Raw genomic sequence first — 21733 nt, 5'->3', positions numbered from 1 at the left:
ATCCTAACCCTGACCCTTAACCTTAGATTAACCCTGGCCCCTCACCTAAGCTTGTCTTCACCATAAAACATAGTCATTTACATTATGGGGACTTAACAAGGAAGACAAGTCACCATAATGTTACGGTGTAAAGAGATTTAGGTCTCCACAACAGAAGGAATACCAGGTACACACACACACACACACTTATTTTTATATTTTAGTAAGGACACCTCATTGATCTTATGCATTGCCTAGCCCCTTACACTGAACTTAACCATCACAAATAAGTGCCTAACCTAAACCCTTGCTTTTACCCTAACCTAAACCGTAAAACCAAAAACTTAAATGTCCTCACAATGACATATTTGTACGTTTTTTTGGACCTCACAAGTACAAACAAAGACTTTGAGAGGGGCTTTAATTCAGTTATTTTCTTTGCTACCCACAACATTTTAAATAAGGATTTACCACTTTGAGTGGTTGCTCCATGACTACATTTGGTTTATGAAACTACTCCAAAACCCCCTTACCTTGCCACACATTACTGTGTTTACACATACATATTTTCACCCCAAACCCTAACCCTGATACCATGTCTCAACCCTTAAAAAATGCCTTCATGTGCTCAAAACAATGTTTCTGAACCAAACACCAGTCCTGCTTAGTCCTGTTTATGTGTGACAGAAAGAGAGTACCAGTCAAAATGTCCTCACTTGGTTGGAGAAGTCAGCAGTATATCATGTCCACAGTCACAGGCATTACAGTAGTAGCAGATAATCTGTTGTCTGAGGCTGCACGTGGCTCGAATGGCAATGAGGCCAAGTCATTATCTAGACGTTTCACCTACAAGTGGAAAATCTGTGTCTATCTGTTATATCAACACCACCCTTACATTCCTACCCACATTTCCTGTGGTGTGAAAGCCAACATGGGGCTATGTACACGATACAGAGACGACTCAGGTTACATTAGAATGAGCTGATATCTTCCAGTTGCATAGCAGTACCTCCCTCAGGTTCTGATCTTGTCTTTTTAAATGTATAAATACACAGAAATGTTATTATGTATGTGTATGTTAGTATAATTACTATAAAATAAGTATCATTTGGTTTTATTTAACCTTAAAATAAGCCTAGAATAAGGGCCTTGCTTTATGGAGGCTGCCGTCCTGACCTGCGCCACCACACCACAGAAGCTTACGATGCAAACAAAGAACATCATCATCATTTCTGGCATGCTCCAGCCACCATAGTTCTATGGCGTGCTTGGGAGAGGAAGGAGAGAAGGTTACAATCTTAAGTCTGACCATTAAACCAAATAACACCAAATATTATAAATAACTTGTAAAAACCTAACATTCATACATGTTATGACAGAAAACTCTTTAAAAAAAAAAACCACGGTTTTGTACAACTTTTATTCACAAGGCACTTTTAACACATGTACTTAATATGAAGCACTTGTAATAACTATAAAACCTGCAGCTGCAGCTGTGACTCCTGGCCTGCAGTTTGCACAGTCTTCCCACCTCGCCAATAAAGTCCTTCCCACAGTATACTGCCGCTTTACCGCCTCATATGTGGTTGACGTGTATTAAATATGAAAAGAAGAACTCCCCTGCCCCGCTGAGTTATGAGCCACTTCACCGGGGGTTGCTTTGCATATAAAAAGAAAATCCTTCACTGTTTGTGCGTGAGAATGACAGACAGCCAGCGGAGCGTTGCAGCAGCCTCAGTAAATACAGACTGTGTCATACAGTATATGGTGATGCAATTACAAGGAGCGAGGCTGAGGGAAAAGAGTGAAAAAGAGAGAGAAGAGAGGATCTTCAGCGTGAAGGACACTTGGCCTTCAACGACACACAAGCGCCGTCACTTTACATCACTTATCGATGACACCACGTGTGAAAAAAAACCCCCAAAAAACGATGACACAAATACATTTATTTATTGTCAAACATTTTTCAAAATTCAATACGATAGGACCTTGGCAGTAACTGGTGTTGGAAAAATGCTGTCCGCTGGGATAGAGAGAAAAACGATGAGTTATGAGAAGAAACTGCAGCTGGGGCGCTTTGGATCAGGAATACACTTTTATATAAAGTAATTTATAATCTAGCGATCCAGTGTCATCTTCAGTTGTATATGAATGCACTTTGTGAATGGTTTTACCGAAATAAAGTGATAATTACAAGAGAAAACTATATTAATAGGATTCTTTTTTCACTCACAGCTTCCTTCAGTCAGTGTCGTCTCCCGTTTTCACAGTCCCTAAATACTTTCCCCCTCCCTTTCATTTCTTCAGCCTTTCTTCTTTTGCATCTCGGAAACCCTAACACGAGACAGGACACTGAAGTAATGATTAAGGCGGTGACTTCCTTTTCTCATTTCAGGCATGGATGAGTTATTGAGGGCCATTTGATTTCCCCCTGCAGCCCTGGAGGTGAGGGACAAGGCCTGACGACGTCTCATCCTTAACATGACAAAGACGCCGTGACCTTTTCTTCAACAGTGGCAGCTCTTGTAGCAGGAGTGTCGGACGAGCAAAATGTTATTTCGAGGTCCCTTCGATTTAAACGGCCGTTTAAAAAAGAGAAGAGTTTTGCAACAGATGACTCTGGAGACTGAATGAATAAAAAGTTTTTAAACGTCTGCTTTGCATTTCCTAGTTTATGTTCCATCTGGGGGGGGGGGGGGGGTATTAAAACGGTTTAGTGCTGGAGCTGTGTCCATTATAAATCTGCGGCATCGCTTTGTTGATCTCACTTCCTCTGACGGAGCACAACACCAGCACGTTCACTTCAGGGTTGTCGGGGGGTTCTCGTTGCCTTATGGACACAATTACCAAACTAATTGCAACAATAAAAAGGATTATAAGATGATGGCCTTAGACTGTTGCTCGCTTGCAGCTTGTGTAGAATCCTTTAACTGAGAAGCAACTGGCATTTAAAACTACCTTTGAAAAAAAGAAGAAGAGGCTTTTAGTATCTTTTAGTACTTTCACCCTGGAAAGCACGGGCACGGTTCCTGTTGAGGCTTAAGTTCTTTTTGGAACATGGTGAACACACCTTCAGAAGAAGAAGTTTGTCCCTTCTGAAAACTGCAGCATGTTCTTCATTTTCTTCGTCTTTTTGAATGGTATGGTCCTTCCTTCCCTCGTTAACCGCCGACATTGACACGTAATGGTTCACAAAAAAAAGTCTTTGTTTTCTTGCCTTTCAGGTTCTGAAACAATGAATTGTCGGTGTGAAGGCTCCATTTTAAAAGGTGTGATGTGAGAATATTCTTCAACTGCAGTAAGGAAATATTGCTGCCTTTTTCCCGCTTCCGGAAGCGAATTCTAGAGCAGGAAAGGAATCAAAGCCTTCCTATTTTTTGGGTAGTCTTCAAACTTAGCAAGGTACCATCTACACACAGAGAGAGAGAGAGAGAGAGAAAGAGGGAAACAAATAGTTTCCTCTTTTAATTTAAAAATGAATTCAAAGAGTGTGCGTGATACAATCCATGCAGACTTATTCTTACTTGTGGTGGGACACAGCCCTGCTGGTGAGGACCACTGCGGTGAAGATGGCAAAGGACAAGCTGTGAATAGAGTGGCCAGCCAGAGCGAAGCCTGCCCACTCGGTTATCTCTCCTAAGAAGTTGGCTCCTGAGACAAATTCAAACATCCCACCTGTAAATGGACGACACGGGAATTAGGACATGACATGTGCTGCTCACTCAAACAAAAACATTTGAGGAATTTAAACATCATGCAGTTCCACACTGAGTCTAGAAGCTGATATAATGTAAAGAGTATGGAGGTAACTGTGAACATAGATGGCTGAGCACTATTTGACTGCAGGCCATGTGCTCAGTTGTGCTACCCAAAACTCTCTCTGTGAAAGAGGCAGATTCTTGGCTGAAGGCATTCCAGACGTGCCTGGAAGTTCATTTGGAGCCACGCAGCTCACAGCTTCCTCCCCGCCTCACCCTCTTCACTTCTATTTTCCTTTAAGGCCCGAGATGGATTGTTCAGCAAGGTTCAGCAAAAGTTTGACACCCGAGGCAACAGTGTTGTGACTACGCTCTCACTTAAGTGGAGTCACTCCCCGTGTGAAAGTGTTATGATTACTGACTTGTAAATCAAATGGTTTGAATTTTCGTGATTATGCAATGTTAAAAAGCAGCAGCAGCAGCGCAGATTTTATCTTGACTTTTTCATTCCCTCCCCGAGGCCGGTTGCCAAAAAGAATTTGAAGACTTGTTTACCCAGCCCCCATCTTTACATGTCACATCTCACAAGCATCAAACGTCCACTTTTACACAAAAAAAAGACGCTTAAATGTTGATCCGTCAAGTCTGTTTCATCGCATCAAGTACATCTTTGACTACGTAGACCAATTCATCAATTTGTGCCATTTTAATCACCAGTTTTTTGCATTTAATATCAAGTAGATAAGAAAAACCATACATTTTATTTCATAAATGTTATACTATTATATTGCTGTTCATTATAGTCCAACAGATCATTTACCAAGCCATCAGCTGCAGTATAACTACGCTGTGAATATCACAACAACAGTGTTTATTTTAGCACAAATCTTGTACAGACACGTAATGGTATGTTCCTCCATTGTCTCACTTTGCTGTCGAACATGATCACAATCAAAACTCAAAACGCGACAAACACAACAGCAGAAGCAGAGATGCATTAAATTAAGAGTCAAAGCAACGGTAACCAACTAAAAATGAGCGCTCACAGAGGGCAAAAAGCAGAGAGCAGAGGAGAGCAAGTGACAACCTGTGATTCTACTCACAGTGTGTGTGTGTGTGTGTGTGATCCTGTATAATCATGTGACCACGCTGGAAAATTAGCATCTAGCGCCGAGTACAGTCACCGCGGAGTCGTGTGTCACGATGTGATTACAGCTTTCTTCACTTTGTCACACCACAGCAGTGGCAGGAAAAAGAACACACACACACACACACACATGCGCCGAAGATGTTGGTATAATTCCAGTGTCCCTTTAACAGCACGCAGCATGCTTTCAAAATGAATAATACTCCCTCTGAAGGATAATCCCTTTAACTGTAGGAGTTATTAAGTGTTTTTAATTGTATAGTATGTGATGCAAGTGGCACACAAACAGTACATCCAAGTGTTACGGCACAAAAAAATGTTGATTATATCGTCTTTAAAAGTTTAATGATGTTGTCATGATAAGTTGAGATTAACTGTGGTTTTAAACTTCTAAAGAGGTACAGTGGGTAAAATTTAGCAACACTTACTGGTAAGCTATCTATAGTTTTTCCCATTGTGGGCTACTGTAAAAACATGGTGGTCCAAAATGGCGGCCTCTGAAGACCTGACTTTAGATTATTTTCATAATCGATTCATCTGTCAATTATTTCCACGATTTTGGAAATGTTGATGTTCTCGAATGTCGTGTTTCGTGTCAATCAAAATGGTTGACGATTCATTTAGTTATCGATTAATCGAGTAAATGTTTCAGCTCTACCTGACTTGCCTACTGATATGAACATTAAAGGTTCATTCTGGGATGGTGGAAAACAACAATTCATACAATCAGGTGCTTGTACACTTAATAAGTATAATTATTTTATCTTCAATTTCTGCCATATGAAAATAACACTGGTTAAACCCAGAAAAATGTCACAATTTGGGGCAAAGCATTAATCACAGTTATGTCTTTGTTATATTAAAAAAAAATAACATTGCAATATTTAATGTTATTGAATTATTGCCTGGTTTGATGCCTGCTGTGGTGTGCCAGTGCTTTTTTTTTTTAACTACAGTACAGACATTACCTGTGGGAATCTTGTATCCAGTTTCTCCCGGCTTTCTCAGGTTCCTCAGGATGTGGTCAGAGTGCACGTTCACCAGCCAGCCCACCGACCACAGCACAGACCCTGGAGACCACACAAGATTTTTTTTTTTTACCAACCAACCAACCAACAGTCAGACTGCAGAGCTGTGTTTTTTATCGATTGATTTTCAGACAGTATTTATGTGAATTTCCGGTGCATTCAAGACCCTGAAAACATACATTTTTCAAGCTGCTATTCCTGCTATTTTCGGAGTTTCTGAGCATACCACAATAAATAATCAATTCTACAACACACTTTTGTATTTTATTAACTATCTGTTAAGAGTCTGTCTAGTTTGTTGCCAACCCTAATATTCACCTTGATCAACACAAATGTAACAGTAGTTGTATGAGAATAAAAATAAGTACAGTCAATCCTGGCACCTTAGGTCTGTTTAGGACTCTGGACCTCAGGGGTTGGACTGCTGACAAACTAATCAGCTGCTTGACATAACCAAGTACCACATACTGTATATCTCGGATTGAAAAATTAATAGTAACTTCACTATCAGGCTATGACAGGGTTTGGGACAGAAATTCATAATTTCTGTACAGTATAACTAGCTCTAGATGAAATCCAACTCTCAAATCTTCCATGTGAAGGGTTTGGTGGCATCTAGTTGTTGTAGTACATAGTGCAACCCTCACCCTCCCCTCGCTCATTTGCAGCCTACACAACCTACAGCAGCCGTCATGTAACAGAAAGTAATAAAAATCCTCCGTTTAACATCCAAAAAACCATGGGAGTGCAGTGAGGTAAATGTGGAGGATAAGGAAGGAGATAATGGAAAAGATAATGGGGTAACAAACCACATTCATTCTTAGTTCCAGGTGATTATACACCCATTAAAACACAGTGATATATAACTTTCCAATCATATGCATTGGTCCCTTGAGTAAACAGTGTATTCACCTAATATGTGGGAGACTTTTGGAGCTATCGTCCAAAGTCCCTTGTCCTCTCACAGCTAAAAAGTAAGTTTGACATAACGATTAACGGAGGGAAGGTTTATGTGTAACAGCTATGCTGGTAAACAGAGATGGCAGCCAAATTTAACTTACTCAACTAACTAACCCAGATTCTCTGAAACATGAGTAAGCTAGTGAGATACTGAAACAACTGTTGAAAGAGAAGAGAGCGTTGGAATATGAACCCGGAGTCAGAGAACTTTAAAGGGTCACCTGACGTGTGGTGTACGTCTTTGGTGCTAGCAACACTAGCAGTGTTTTGGTGACAGAAGTGAAGTTACATACTGGAACTTTAATGTCAACAAAATAAACATTTACTTGATTATGTCTCCATTTAGTCCCTGTGACAATATAACACAAATCAGTTTGTAAAGTGTAAATGCCAAACCCAATCCATTTCACATTTTCCAAGACAGGGAATAACACATCCTCTCAGAGAGAAGTCTCTCTAAGACAAATAAATAAAAACATTACTTTTGCGGGCACAGGACACCTACCAACAATGAAGCATGGATGTGTAACCCAAGATGCCGGGTATTCAGCGAAATGGCTCAGGTACCTGATCTGCATGTAGCCGTTATAGCAACAGAAAACAAAGGCCAGGGCAAATGAGGCGAACGGCGTCGGTTTACCTCCTCGGATTAAAAATGGATAAATAAGAGATCTGTAACATGAACAATAACAAGTCAATTCATTTCACAATTTTATATTTCAAATACATACAGACATACAGTAGATTAACAAAATAAAATGCGTCTGTTTTTCTCATTTTTCTGTCACACGGTGTCATCGCGGTTTGTGATATTGGCATCGGTACTGGACAAAAAAAGTGGTATCATCCTATCCCTAGAAATAGGGAAACATGACTCAGCTAAAATGCTGATTCACATTTTTAGTATGTGCTTCACGTAATTTATCAGATTTATCTGTCCGATATCGATCCAGGGATTTTGACTAGTATCAGACCGGTACCAATACTGACCGATACCGATCCCGATTGATTTCTTCCTTTTGGAGAACAACATTATTTACACAATTGGGGAACGATGTATTTGAAATCACTCAGCACAAATGTGTTTTTAACAGTTTGATAGTACATAAAATATCTAAAATGGCTGTGTCAGTCTAATATACATATGCGAGTTTATGATATCGGTTGTTTGAGTTAGGGGAGGAGCAACACAGTGCTCTGACAAGGGATCAACGATTATGAAGAAATATATAATCTCGCGATCATTTTTGACTGAAAGTATTGCAATTACGATAACATTTCGATTAATCGTTCAGCCTTAGCTTACATGCTACTTACCTCTGAACATAGTGGCAGAAATACATAGCAATAAGCAGCTGGTTGGGCAGCAGCGACGTCTTCGCACAGGTTGTCCAGAAAACCAGACACATGGGCACAAGGAAAGCCGGTAACTCCTGAACGAACCAGGCGAACCGGACGTTCACGGCGAAACCGTATTTACTACTAGAATATCGTCCGTACGGCACATTTACGAACAGCAAAGAAACGAGTGTGCACGCTGCCATGAACACCATAAAGTAAGCCAAATTGTCCAAAATGTACAGCTCCTCCTCTCCGGAGGAGAACAGCGTGGACAAGACAGCGTCCATTACAGAGGGAGAGTAAAATAAACCAATGTATACGTGTAAATATAATACTAAAATGCTACGCCGTTAGCTAAAAGGTGAGTGAAGAAGTTGGCATTAAACATGCGATTGACTTGAGTTATCCAAGCAAAGACTCCTCGACCAATCACAGTCACTGAACAGATATGACGCCGACTCTTGTCAGCCAATCAAAATGCTCGTTTCATCAACGTCAGAATACATTTATTTCCAAAACACTCTTTGAGTACTGAAATATTCTACTCAAGTAAACGTACTACTATTTTAATGAAGTTTTTCACTGAAGTACAAGTAACAAGTAAAAGTACAGGTCTAAAAATGTACTCCAGTTAAAGTTAAAAAAAGTAGCTTGTTTTTTTTTTAAACAAGGTTGGGGTTATTTGCTGAGCCATGCAATAAAGACAAGGGGACACAAATCTCACGTTAACTGTTTTAAATTAAAGGCAAACCTTAACACATTAAAGTGGTGACAAAAGAAATGTAAAAACATAATGTATCAGTCAAAATGGGTCAAATGTCACAAATGCTTTAATGTTCTCACTGACTCAGGGACCTCATCACTCACCTGTCCTCATCATTCACCTTTCCTCACTGTCCCCATCATTGACCTGTCCTCACTGTCTTTATCATTGGCCTGTCCTCACTGTACCCATCATTGACCTGTCCTCACTGTCCTTATCATTCACCTGTCCTCACTGAACCCATCATTGGCCTGTCCTCACTGTCCTCATCATTCACCTGTCCTCCCTGTCCCCATCACTCATCTGTACTCGTCATTCACCTATCTCATCATTCATTCACCTGTCCTCGTCATCCACCTGTTCTTATCGTTCGCTGCCAAAGTTTCTGGTGCATGAATTTATTTATTTATTAATTTGTTAGTTTTTTTTAAAACTTTAACATGAGTACATGTTTAGACCAGTACTTTTACTTGTACTCAAGTAAATCAAAGGTATGGAAATAGTGGCACTTTTACGTGAGCAGATTACTGTATATCAGTACTCTTTCCACCACTGACAAACGGCGGTACAATAGTTTGTGTAACACTCAAGCTGGAATAAAAAAAAAACAACAATTCGTATGTAATACATTTCAAAGTATAATTACGTTTGTATTGTAATAGTTTGCATTAAAACAAATCAATTTAAAAAAACAAAAAAACAAAAAAACAGATGTAGTTGGGAGAATAGCGTATTTTCTATCAGGCCGTTTTCGTGGCAACCTCTTCGGGTCCTGATTCACGTGCGTCACAGGAACACGTTTCGAGGATACACAGCAGCAGCAGGAGCAGGAGGAGCTGCTCGGCTTCAGAACTACAACACAGTCCGGGTTTATCCGAGTTACTGGTCACGTTTCTCTGCTTCCAGTCACTACGTTGTTCCGCAGACTTTTCTCCAGAGTTGTGTACACGTCGAAGATGGGGAAACGAAGCAGACAACGGCAGCAGCAACACCAGAACAGAGAAAGAGACAGCAGGGACAACGCTGTAAGGTCCACTCTTTGCTGCATCTCCATGCTAACATTAGTTGCCTCAGCCAGGCCACACACACACACTGTCCACCTTTACATATAATCGCATAAAATGCTTTATTGTTGCTGATATAGAGATTAATTTTACGTGGCCATGCGTACCGGGGAAGGAAACCTGGTCTCTTCAAACACCTAAACTTTTAGAATGAACTTCAAACTATGATTTGATAAAGGTTTTACTACTGGCCGATTTGACCGTTATAACACAAGCAAACGTGACATATGTCCTAATACATCCTACAATTGATCATATCGTGACCACGAGCAAGAGCTAATGAAATTGACTTATTTTTTTATTGTAATTCTGTTTTACCACATTGTCACTTCTCCATTTAGAGTCTGATTTTCAGGTTCATATTGTCAGCATATACTTTGTTATTCTAGATTACTTAGATTACCCATAATTGCCACTATGCGTCCATGATTTCAGACCTGGGGAGCTGGCTATGCAGACATTGTCAAGGAGAACAAGCTTTTTGAGCACTACTACAAGGAGCTACGCTTGGTGCCTGAAGGAGAGTTTGAACAGTTTATGGAGGCGATGAGGGAGCCGCTGCCAGCAACCATCCGCATCACTGGATACAAGAGGTGAGCAGCAGCAGCAGCAGGACGACACATGCATAAGGCTGAGTCCACTCTGGATCGGCGTGCCATGGGTGTCCTTTGCGGACTCTCTTGTTTTGCATTTACACACACACACACTCTGAATGCTGAAGTTTGGCCATTAAAAATTGTTTGACCTAGTTACAAGAAAGCTAATATCTTTAGTGATGCACCATCAGACAATTGTAGCTCCATCACATGCCTGATTTTCCTCCTCTCTGTCTTTTCCCAGCCATGCCAAGGAGATCCTCCACTGTCTGAAGGAAAAATACTTCAAGGATATTCAAGAGCTGGAGATTGATGGCCAGAAGATTGAGGCTCCGCAGGCTCTTTGCTGGTACTTGTTACCATGAATTAACCTGTGGCTTAATTGTAGCTCAGGTTCAAATCAGGGACTCGATATGCTCTGTTTGTATTGCACAGGTATCCCGATGATCAGGCCTGGCACACTAACATGAGCAGAAAGATCATCAGAAAGTCGCCTCTGCTGGAGAAGTTCCACCAGTTTCTGGTCAGCGAGACAGAATCAGTGAGTGTGACACAAACCTCACATAGAACTATTATTGTTATTATTATCATTATTATAGATGGTAGAGATGAATTTAACATATAAAAGGAGTTAAAGTCATCAGAGAAATGGAGAAACTGCTGTCATTTTCATCATGGTTGTCCTTGCAGGGTAACATCAGTCGACAGGAGGCTGTCAGTATGATTCCTCCTCTGCTTATGAAGATTGAGTCACACCACAAGGTAAAAGCAGCATCTACTTTGAAGGTCCTTTACGCCCTGGGAAAAGGCTGTGTTTAAAATAATGAAGTAACCTTCTTCTTCAAAGTGTTGATGTGTTTGAATTTGCATGCAGATCCTGGACATGTGTGCAGCTCCAGGGTCGAAGACAGCCCAGCTGATTGAGATGCTGCATGCTGATATGGATGTGCCATTTCCAGGTAGGGAAGCACAGAAAAGACTGTTTTAAAAAACTTTTTTTAATTGTGCACACAGAGCAGTGTTTGCCTACATCAGCAGTTTATTCAAATGTACACCTGTGCCTTTCAGAGGGCTTTGTGATTGCCAATGATGTGGACAACAAGCGCTGCTACCTGCTGGTGCACCAGGCCAAGCGTCTCAACAGCCCGTGCATCATGGTGGTCAACCACGACGCCTCCTGCATCCCCAGACTGCAGATCGAGTCAGACGGAAAGAAGGACGTCCTCTTCTATGACCGCATTCTGTGTGACGTGCCCTGCAGGTCAGCAAACGGTTGCAGGGTGTGTCTGTACTGATGGGTGTTACAGTCATAGATGGTGGTATTTAATCAGGAAGTAAGAATAATGAATTGCCTCTGAGGGGGCGACTCTATTGTAGAACTCCTTTTGAATTGGTCTATGGGAAAAAGAGTGTGTTTTTCACTTGATTTATAACTACAGTAAACATTTTCTTGAGGAGTTAATTTCTCAGTGGCCAGTTTCAAGTGTTATTCAATAGAACATTTTAAATTTATTTTCCCATGTAGACAAAAATAGACAACAAAGCACATCTGATATCATCCAATAGGTCTGGTCAAATCACGAATCTCTAGGGTTCAAAATTGGAGTTAGTCACTACTCTTTGCCACTGGTTTACGGTCCAGTAGGAGAGTTGGGGGTATTAGGGGATATGTGATGAGGAAGTGGAAGCCTTACTCTCTTTTAAACTCATGGAAGCTACATCTCATCAACATCCTAATGCAGGAGTTTTCCCTTCCTCCTCCTTGGACATTCAGTGTCATTTTGTGGTCAAAACAGAACTGTGTTAGTTTGCAAACGCTGTGTGCGTGCGTGCGTGTGTGGCTAGCTGCAGTGCTGAAGCCAGGAGTGTCTGGCAAACACAGCAGAGGGAGAGGAAGAGAAGCAGGGATGAAGACAGACAGACAGGCAGACAGACAAATAGGCAGCAGCAATGGGAGCAATCAGCTAAAGTCCAGCAGTTTAAACAGTTTGTGCTATGCAGACATGTTTTGCACAATGAGAAGACGTGTTGGGATCTCACCGGGTAGTCCAGTAGTCCTTCTGGAGACCAAAACCTTGTCTTATTGAGGTAGAACCTCATTTCTGAGGAACTGTTTAGATTTTAATTGAAGTTAGGTTTAGGTTACAGGGTTAGGCATTGACTGGTTGTAGTTAAGGTTTGGGATAATGCTCTTATTAGTATGTCCAAATGAATTGAAGACAATTCAGTGTCTAAAGAGGAGAGCTGTGCAAACCTGTTTGTGTTTGTGTTTGTGTTTGTGTTTGTGTGTGTGTGCGCAGTGGGGACGGCACCATGAGGAAGAACATAGACGTGTGGAAGAAATGGACGACCAGCAACAGCCTGCACCTTCACGGGTGAGTGGGTCACTTGTGTGGTAGAAAACATTTGACATAACACTAAAAAAAAAAGAAGTGTGTTCTTTCATAGTGATTAAAGGAATTGGCTGTATTGCTCTGTGTGTGTGTGGGCCAGGCTCCAGATGCGGATCTCAGTGCGCGGGGTTGAACAGCTGGCTGTGGGAGGACGGATGGTCTACTCCACCTGTTCGCTCAACCCTATAGAGGACGAAGCTGTCATTGCAGCTCTGCTGGAAAAGGGCGAAGGTAACAAAACACACAAACTCTCACTGAGTTGAGCTATACTGTGTGTTCACTCAAGGAATAATGATTCACTCATTATCTACTCAACCCCATGCCGATTGAGGAGTAGATGAAGTTTCTTTGTCAAATAAAACACTTGTGGTGTTTCAGTCGTGACTTCCTTACACGTACAAAAAAGAGCTCCAGCACGGTTATACCAATATCTGAAGGTGCCTACATTCATGTTAGACTCAAACTACCAAGCTTTTAGCCTGAATATCTGCCTCCTAACCAGGAGCTGAGCTCACACTCTAAAACACACACACACACACACACACACACACACAGTGCCACAAGCCCTTGTGCAAGACAAGGTCTGCAAGAATTTATGATGTTTACATACAACCAGAACTTGCCATAAACAAAACAGAAATAGAGCTGCTTACATAGATCTGTCAGCATTCAGTGGTTACTCCAGCAACTCTCCGTCTCTCTCAAGTTCTGTTCGCTTGTATCGCAACTTCTCGTGTGAGAGTTTGTTTGCTGTGTGTGCAAGAATGTGAACAAATCTCCTGTCCTTTTTGGGGGTGAACTAATATTTCTCTAACAGGTTAAGTACACCCTGAACATGTGACATGAAAGTCTCTTCTGTGCCCATCACCAGGAGCACTGGAGCTAGCTGACTGCTCTGCTGACCTGCCCGGGCTGAAGTGGATGCCTGGTGTCACTTCCTGGAAGGTACAAGTCATTTTTAAGTCTTCAGATGTTTATTACAACAAACCAGCAACAAAGTATGAACAAAGACTGTTTGTACACTTTGCTTCACAGCTGATGACCAAAGACGGCCAGTGGTTCTCAGACTGGTCTGAAGTTCCAAGCAGCCGGCACACGCAGATCCGTCCCACTATGTTCCCGCCAAAAGACCAAGAGAAACTGGCAGATATGCACCTGGAGAGATGGTATGTACACAGGAGCTACGTCTCCAACTTAAGATTTGTTTCCCAAACACCACAACCTCGATGGAAAGTGTCACCAGGCTGGTTTCACAGTGGATGTGTCTTTCACACTGGCTGCTAGAGACGTCCTTTTGGGAATAGACCTCTTGCTCAGGAGCACTTCATAGGCATTTCTCCACTTGTAGAATAAAGAACATATAAATATTTATGACATGGATGGCTGTTGCTCTGTACATTGCTGCCATGTTGGTTTGTGCCGTGGCATGACCTCCTTTCCCTTTGTAAAGCGTGGTTCAGTGTATCCGATGCCAAATGAGATACATGATGCAAAGAAGCGGAGGATTTGAACAGCTCTTGAGGCTGACTCTCACATTAGTGTTGCAGGTATCACCTAAACTGCTTCTCAAACATTTTAAATGTCAAACACTGCTTATAATAATGTGGTTGAAATGGAAGAGACAGTGAAAAATTGTGACTGTTGTCACAACAGACATCACATCTTTAGACATTTAGCAACCCATTCCCAGCCCGTTCGCCATCAGGTGATAACGTGACATATTTTGGATGCACACTTTATTATAGCTGTCAGGTCACTCAGTTAGGAACCTTCCTAAGCTTCCTAAGATCATTGTGATGCCTGTGTTTAATTGATTTGATTCAAATTACTTTGAATATACTGTGGGCTCCACAGCCAAAGCAAATAAGGGCAGTGAGAGTGGGCAGCTTTGTTTCACAGCCATCCGAGAATAGAAATAAAAGATAAGCAATACTGTAATTTATAACTAACAAAACAAAAAACTAAAATTACTAATTACTAATTACTTTCAGTGACTTTAACACACTCAACCCCCCCCCCCCCCCCCCCCATAAAACATAAATGTAGCTAATTTAAGGAGTCCTTATTTCTCCCAGGAGCAGAAAAAACATAAGCACTCGCTTGTAGCCTTCTCTCTCTTTTCATTGATGCCAAATTCATTAGCTGAGTAATGCATCTGATTAGTTTTTATCTTGGCGCACGCACACACACACACACACACACACACACTTGCACAACATCATCTGCATGGGTGCACATAAATACACACATTTGCAGCAGCAGCACAGAAGGAACCTATGTCATTTCTAATGTTGCTCTCCAGCAGAGGGAGCTATTGTTGCACACTGTCACAGCAGCTTCTTATTTAATGCTGAAAAAAAAACTGGTTATCCTAATAGTAGGTGGCACCACAAAACTCAAAGCTCTGTTTTTGTCTTTGTGTGTGTTTTTTTTAAATCTCAGTATGAGGATTCTGCCACATCACCAGAACACTGGAGGCTTCTTTGTGGCTGTGCTGGTGAAGAAAGCACCGATGCCGTGGAACAAAAGAAATCCCAGGGTACTTCCTCACAAACACAAATACTTACTGGTATGATTAGATTTTCGGTCTCGCAAGATTAGGAGGAAATGGAGCAAGTTTCACCCATGTGAATACACTGCACACACTCACCTGTTCAATTTCATTAACCACAGCGGGGGGACGGATTTTTCTTTAATCGTTTCTTTACACTTCCCCCTCCTCATCCGTCTCCAGCTGAGAAAGGATGTGCCGTCCAGCTCAGCGGCCCAGACTGAAGCCTCCCCGGCGGCTTCAACCCCAGCAGATGCTGCCCGCCTCCCCGAGAGCGTCGAGGGGGAGGAGGGAGACCCTGAGAGGAAAGTAGGTGAGGAGGCAGAGGAGGAGGCGTCCAAAGGAGCTTCTCTGCCTCAGGAGACTTCTGCTAAACAAGAGGCGTGTGGGTGAGTCATCATGTTGGGCTGCCGTAGCTAATAAACAAAGGACAACTCCAGCCTCCAGAGCCATTACAGAAGGAAGGATTGAGATGTAGCACACATATACGAATTAAATTAAAGTAAATCACACATTCTGCTGCACAGTCTCCAAAAGAGTAAGAAAGGCATGTGTATTTTCTCAAGATAATAGGGTAAATTATGTGTTATTTTCATAATGGTTTGGTTCATAAGATGTCAGAAAATGTTAAAAGCCGTTGATCCGTGTTTGTCAAACCGGGAAATAATGAGGTTCTCAAATGTCTTGTTGAAAGGATTCAGTTTTAATGATTTCTTTGTTCTACGGTGCCAAGAAATTTACGTTTTTAAGAAAAATCGATCGATCATCAAAATAGTTAATAATGAATAGTTTCAGTTCTAAATATGTGTAATGTGTGTACAGTCTGATTCCTCCGGTTTCCAGGCCTCCGCCCATGAAAAAGATGAGGCTGTTTGGTTATAAGGAAGACCCGTTTGTGTTCCTGACCGGCGAAGACCCCGTCTTCACCAGCATACAGTAAGTGTAGCTCTATGTTGTGTGTGTGTTCATGCATTTGCACGTAGCAGAACTCAAATTACCCACTTATTTTTTCCCCCATAGATCTTTCTATGATCTGTCGCCTGACTTCCCCAAGCTCAACGTTCTGACGCGGACCCACGAGGGCAAGAAGAGACACCTGTACATGGTGTCGAAAGAGCTCCGCAACGTGCTGCAGAACAACAGCGAGCGCCTTAAGGTGTGTGTGTGTGTGTGTGTGTGTGTGTGTGTGTGTGTGTGTGTGTGTGTGTGTGTGTGTGTGTGTGTGTGTGTGTGTGTGTGTGTGTGTGTGTGTGTGTGTGTGTGTGTGTGTGTGTGTGTGTGTGTGTGTGTGTGTGTGTGTGTGTGTGTGTTCACGTCATGCAAAACCCTGTTTGATAATAATAATGAGGGTAAAGGATTTCCGTGCATGGAAATGGATGCAAACAAAATCAATAATCAGTTATTCTCTGAAGGCTTTGTATTCAGTATCGATGAAACCTTTTGTGTAATCATTACTGTGCATTATGTGCATGGTGTTACACGTGCACCTGGCTGATCGAAATTTGAATGTACACATATTGGCTTTATATTGACGCCTCAGTTTGTTTTTCTAGTTGCTAGTTTTCTATCCTAGCAAATGTACAAACATGCTTAACACCTGGTTTTAGGCTTAGAGTTAGAATTATGGTTATGTCGCGATCGCAGGCATTCAGCAGTGCTGTCGTTAAATACACAAGACTCCTCTGTAAAATGATGAGATTTTAGACATTTCCTTTGATAAATGTTGGAGATTAACCCACGTTTTCAGGATTGTTAAGTCTTTTAATTTATCCACAGTTGTGGCTAAATTCTTGTGTCTCTTCCCCGTGACGACCAATCAGTGCACGGCATCGCGTTCTGACGCCACGAGGCAAGCCAGTGGAAACACGCCATATGTCGATTAAGCCCCTACGATAATAATAATAACAATAAGACTTTACTTGTTCATAAGTGGAATATACATTTCGATCTGAAAGAATTGTGCCAGAGAATCGTGATCTCAATTCTAAGCCAAAATAAAATCGCAATTCACATTTTGTCCAGAACCGTGCAGCCCTAGTTTGCATTATCTCTGTGAGGTTTCCTCATGGAAATGGAAAACAAGTGTGTTTGTGTGTTAACTGCATGAGCTATCGGAGAAAAGCAGATGGACAGATCGTCTCCTTTCCCCAAATCCCTCCAGTCCTCCACCCTGTTGCACCTGCACCAGTGGCCCTGTGTTTGTGTGTTTGTATGTGTGTGTGTGTGTGTGTGTGTCGCTGTCTTCGTTCTTCACTTATTGTTTTGATGTTTCCTCATCTTCTCTTCCATTTCGAGCACATAATAATAACACATTCTGGATATGGTGTTTTGAAAAGCAAGAGCCCCAAGTTCATAGTTTCTCTAAGTAAACTCAAAATATTCCTCATTAAATGACATTAAATCTTTGCTTTCTTTCCATTCGGTTACAACAGCACGGCACCTATTTTGTCTAAGACACATAGTTTATTTATTTTTTTTGATGATGCAAGTCACTAGACACTGTTGCCTCCCGCTCCTGCTGAGACACCAGAACTCACTGTGTTCAGTGAGCTGCTCTCTGGTCTCACTGGACAAAAAGAAGAGAGTGCAGATGACGTCAGTGATGTGAAAAAGAAGAACACCAAAAGAAAGACAGTTAGATATTTGTCATGGAAAATAACATTTTTTTTAAATTTTAATTTTCTTTACACCTTTGATCACATACACATTCCTGTAGCTTCATACTAGGCCATTCACCTTTGACCTACACACTTCTAGCTCTTCCCAGACATCTCTGTCCCTAGCATATTTACACCCTTAGTCTAAACACCTAGCAAGCTTTAGAGTTAAACCCACACAAAGCCTTAGTTGTACCCACACAAAACCTGATTCACGGACCTGTGGGATCATGGGACCCAAGGTCATCTTCCCCAGCTGCACAGATAACCCTTAAGACGCAAACACCTACTATACACGACACCGAGTCATCCTTCTCAGCAGTTGTCCATGTTGACTCTCTCTTTGCAAAGAATAAACCAAGCTCCAACAATCAACTCTGATCCAACTTTATGTCTTCATCAGACACCTTACAACAAATTTTGCCACAACAATATTAATTATGCAGTTAAAGTTGGTGTCATTTGTCAGCTTGTGTTTTTGTTTTTTGTTGCTCAGGTCATTAACACAGGAGTGAAAGTTTGGTCTCGCAACAGTGATGGAGAGGAGTTTGGCTGTGCCTTCAGACTGGCTCAGGAGGTATCACAACACACACACACACACACACACACACACACAGGTGAGGGTTCAGGATTTAGTCATCCCTCCCTAGTTCATCCTCACACACCATGTTCAGTGGAGTGAAAAACACAATTCTCTCCTCTTTGTTTAACGTTGTCTCTGTGTTGCCACACCTTAGTTGCACATTTTAGCACAATTCAATCCTCTTTTTAAATGTAAATTCTCCTCCATAATGCAAAACCACAAAGCTTATATTTCCCCGCGCTTCAGCAATTTGATTGTCCTCTGATTTTTATTATAAAAGTCAGTGAATAACAGGCGCGGCGTCTCATGTGTGTCGAGACGTGCGGTGCAGTGGGTTTTGTCCTAAACACTATACACTATACGCCATCAAAGACACGCAGGCTGTTGAATAACAAGAGAGAGCCAGATGGCAGAGTTCACACTCAAGTAAACTGAAAATTCATTCATTTTATATGCTTGGCTCAACTGTAAAAGAATTGAAACAGGAGATTGTAAAGCACCTCTGTCTCTCGTTCTCTGTCTTACCAGGGAATCTACACTCTTCAGCCGTACATTCGCTCCAGGATAATCAAAGTGAGTGTGGAGGATATCAAAGTGCTGCTCACCCAGGAGAACCCCTTCCTCAGCAAACTGGAGGAGGACGCGCACACTCAGGCCAAGAAGCTGAGTAAGTGCTGCATTTAATGTCTTCTCTTTACCAAAGCTGTGTTTCCATCGTGGTGCAGTTCAGGTTTGGTACGGTTTTGGAATGGAAAACCAAAACCCTCGGGTAGGCTTGCGTTTGGACTGATAACAGAACCTTTACTTGATAGTACGTACAGACAAACCAAACTGATTCAATAATAAGGATTTCTTTGTTATATGGAGCAAAGAAACCAGACAATATTCACATTTAAGACGCTGAAAAATCACAGAAACTGGTTTTAATTCGTTAGGAAACACCAAATAATCGATTATCAAGAATAGTTGACGATTATTTATTCATCGATTAGTTATCGTTTCAGCCCTAGTGTATTGTGAAAAATGTGTCCGTACTGGAATTATTTAGTTTGGTATGAAACAACAATGTAACTTTTTTTATTTACATTTAATGCCACGACTGGCTGCTGAATTCATTTAGCTTTTTATGTGTTAAAAACTGGTGGAAGTATTCCTGAGTCGTCAAGTCCGAATAGAACATGTTATGTTTTTTGTACAAAACAAAAATACGATGTTTTCCTTCTCGAACAAACCCCAAACTGAACTGTTGAACCCCTAATTCTGAGCAAGGTCAAACTCACAGATTAATTTTGCTTACTCAACCTAAAACAAAATCTGGATCTGGACTCAAAAGTGGGATCAATCTCAATCTTTTGTCAACAGCTGCTGTTGTTGTGCTGCCCTTGAGCAAGGCACTTGCCCAAAAACCTCACAAAAGTAGCCCGAGCAGTTCTCTTAAGGGTTTATTGTGTAAGAATTAGTGTCATCTCTCAACTATGGTGGCCTTCTCAAACCAGAAAGGATGTTGTTTCTTTAAAATAGTAAGCTCCTACTCTAAGTGCTCACTTGTGCTGGTTTTTGGGCTCCTGTATTTTTTATTTACACATACATATTGACAATTTCTGCAAATAAATGCTCCCAAATATTAGATACTGTACCTATTTTTAAGTGAAAAGTCAATGTAAGTAGCTGTATTAATGATGAATGTAGTAATTTTGTTATTGATCGGTGTTTGTCTTCACAGACATGGGCAGCATCGTGCTGAAGTACATTCCCAACCCAAGGTAATTTTATTTTTAAATGTTTTTAGTTCTTGTATTAAAGTGTTGATCTGTTGTTTTTATTCGGGGTAATTTGTGACACCGTGTGTTTTCCTCTGTTTGTCAGTAACCCTGCAGAGCCCCAGTGCTCCATTCAGCTGTGTGGCTGGAGGGGAAAGACGTCCATCCGTGCCTTCGTCCCACGCAACGAGCGATATCATTACCTCCGAATGTTAGGCGTGGAGGTCTTCAGAGACAAACAGGGGGGCCAAGGGCAGAAACAGAGAGACGGAGACAAGGAGGAAGGAAAGGAAGAGGTGGAGAAGGTAACCGAGGAGGAGGATGATGTAGCAGCAGCAGCAGCAGCAGCGGGAAATGAGGGAGAGCTGGACTTGGAGAACGGCTCCGAAAATGGTTCAACGCAACCGAAGACAGAAGGCGGCAGCCAGGGGACGAGTAGCTGAGAATTTAGCCAAAACGGGAGAGAGAGGAAGACTGAGAACGATCGGAGCTCTACCTTTACTGGCTTCTCTGTTTATCACACTGAAGGATGATGGACTCCCTTGATATTTTCCGTTTGTGGACCCCTCTAGGAATCAGCTTTTTGTTTTTATTTTATTGACATAGCTGTTTTTTCACATTTTAACAGTTTATTCCACTTGATGGAGTGGCGTCAGTTTTTTTTAGTGTCCTGTGGCACATGTCTGAGACGTTTATATTTACTGCCAATTATTTTTTACACCCGTCAGCAGAAATTCAAATTTAAAACCGTGTCACAGGTCAAATTAGTGTTTGACTTAAGTCTCATTCTTTTTAAGTTCAGCACATTAAACACCGATGTTACATTTGTACAAGTTATGTGTAACAAGTGAAAGGAAATCAAATAAAACAATTAATGTTACGTCATCATTATCCCGTGTAGATATCTCTCACTCTCACACTTACATCACTCTTGCAGCTCTTGCAGCTCTTGCAGCTCTTGCAGCTCTTGCAGCTCAGCGTTGCATAGTAACAGAGCGTGTTCTCACTCTGGTTCATGTTTTCCGTGTTGTGACGCACATGCAGCCGTGATGCCGCTGAGGTTTTTCCCCATTCTGTTCAACAAAGGAGTGAATCTAAACTTACCTACGCCTGCCGCGAAGCTCGGGATGAGCCAATACGTTCAGGTACAATCCAGAATATCCCGTAAAAGCTTCACTAAGCTCAGAAAAATACCCTCAAACGGCAATTTAAC

The 21733-nt window shown here is 41.6% G+C and overlaps 2 protein-coding genes across 4 annotated transcripts; one reads left to right on the top strand and one right to left on the bottom strand.

Annotated features, from left to right (window-relative positions):
- Window positions 1-1905: 1905 nt before the first annotated feature.
- srd5a1 (steroid-5-alpha-reductase, alpha polypeptide 1 (3-oxo-5 alpha-steroid delta 4-dehydrogenase alpha 1)) lies at window positions 1906-8564 on the bottom strand. The gene is made up of 5 exons (XM_058620092.1): window positions 8130-8564; window positions 7318-7484; window positions 5793-5894; window positions 3504-3654; window positions 1906-3388 (listed from the first exon to the last, which is right to left on the bottom strand). The coding sequence occupies exons 1-5, from the start codon at window positions 8438-8440 to the stop codon at window positions 3322-3324; spliced, it is 798 nt and encodes a 265-aa protein (XP_058476075.1). The 5' UTR covers window positions 8441-8564; the 3' UTR covers window positions 1906-3321.
- A 1136-nt stretch (window positions 8565-9700) lies between these two features.
- On the top strand, window positions 9701-21408 carry nsun2 (NOP2/Sun RNA methyltransferase 2). 3 transcript variants are annotated; one of them, XM_058619744.1, is made up of 19 exons: window positions 9701-9941; window positions 10416-10573; window positions 10821-10925; window positions 11012-11117; window positions 11267-11338; window positions 11451-11535; window positions 11645-11837; window positions 12877-12951; window positions 13070-13200; window positions 13841-13914; window positions 14005-14135; window positions 15412-15538; window positions 15704-15909; window positions 16343-16456; window positions 16541-16676; window positions 18674-18754; window positions 19289-19427; window positions 20484-20523; window positions 20627-21408. In XM_058619744.1, the coding sequence occupies exons 1-19, from the start codon at window positions 9873-9875 to the stop codon at window positions 20961-20963; spliced, it is 2379 nt and encodes a 792-aa protein (XP_058475727.1). In that variant the 5' UTR covers window positions 9701-9872; the 3' UTR covers window positions 20964-21408. The 3 variants fall into 3 exon arrangements, with proteins under 3 accessions (XP_058475727.1, XP_058475729.1, XP_058475728.1); XM_058619746.1 differs by having other exon boundaries at window positions 9702-9941; window positions 15412-15508; XM_058619745.1 differs by having other exon boundaries at window positions 9702-9941; window positions 16364-16456.
- The last annotated feature ends 325 nt before the right edge of the window (window positions 21409-21733 follow it).

This window comes from Solea solea, chromosome 20 (assembly GCF_958295425.1).
Source record: "Solea solea chromosome 20, fSolSol10.1, whole genome shotgun sequence".
NCBI classification, from domain to species: Eukaryota; Metazoa; Chordata; class Actinopteri; order Pleuronectiformes; family Soleidae; genus Solea; species Solea solea.
The sequence above is the reverse complement of the archived record's forward strand: the minus strand, read 5'-3'. Positions and strand labels throughout refer to the sequence as shown.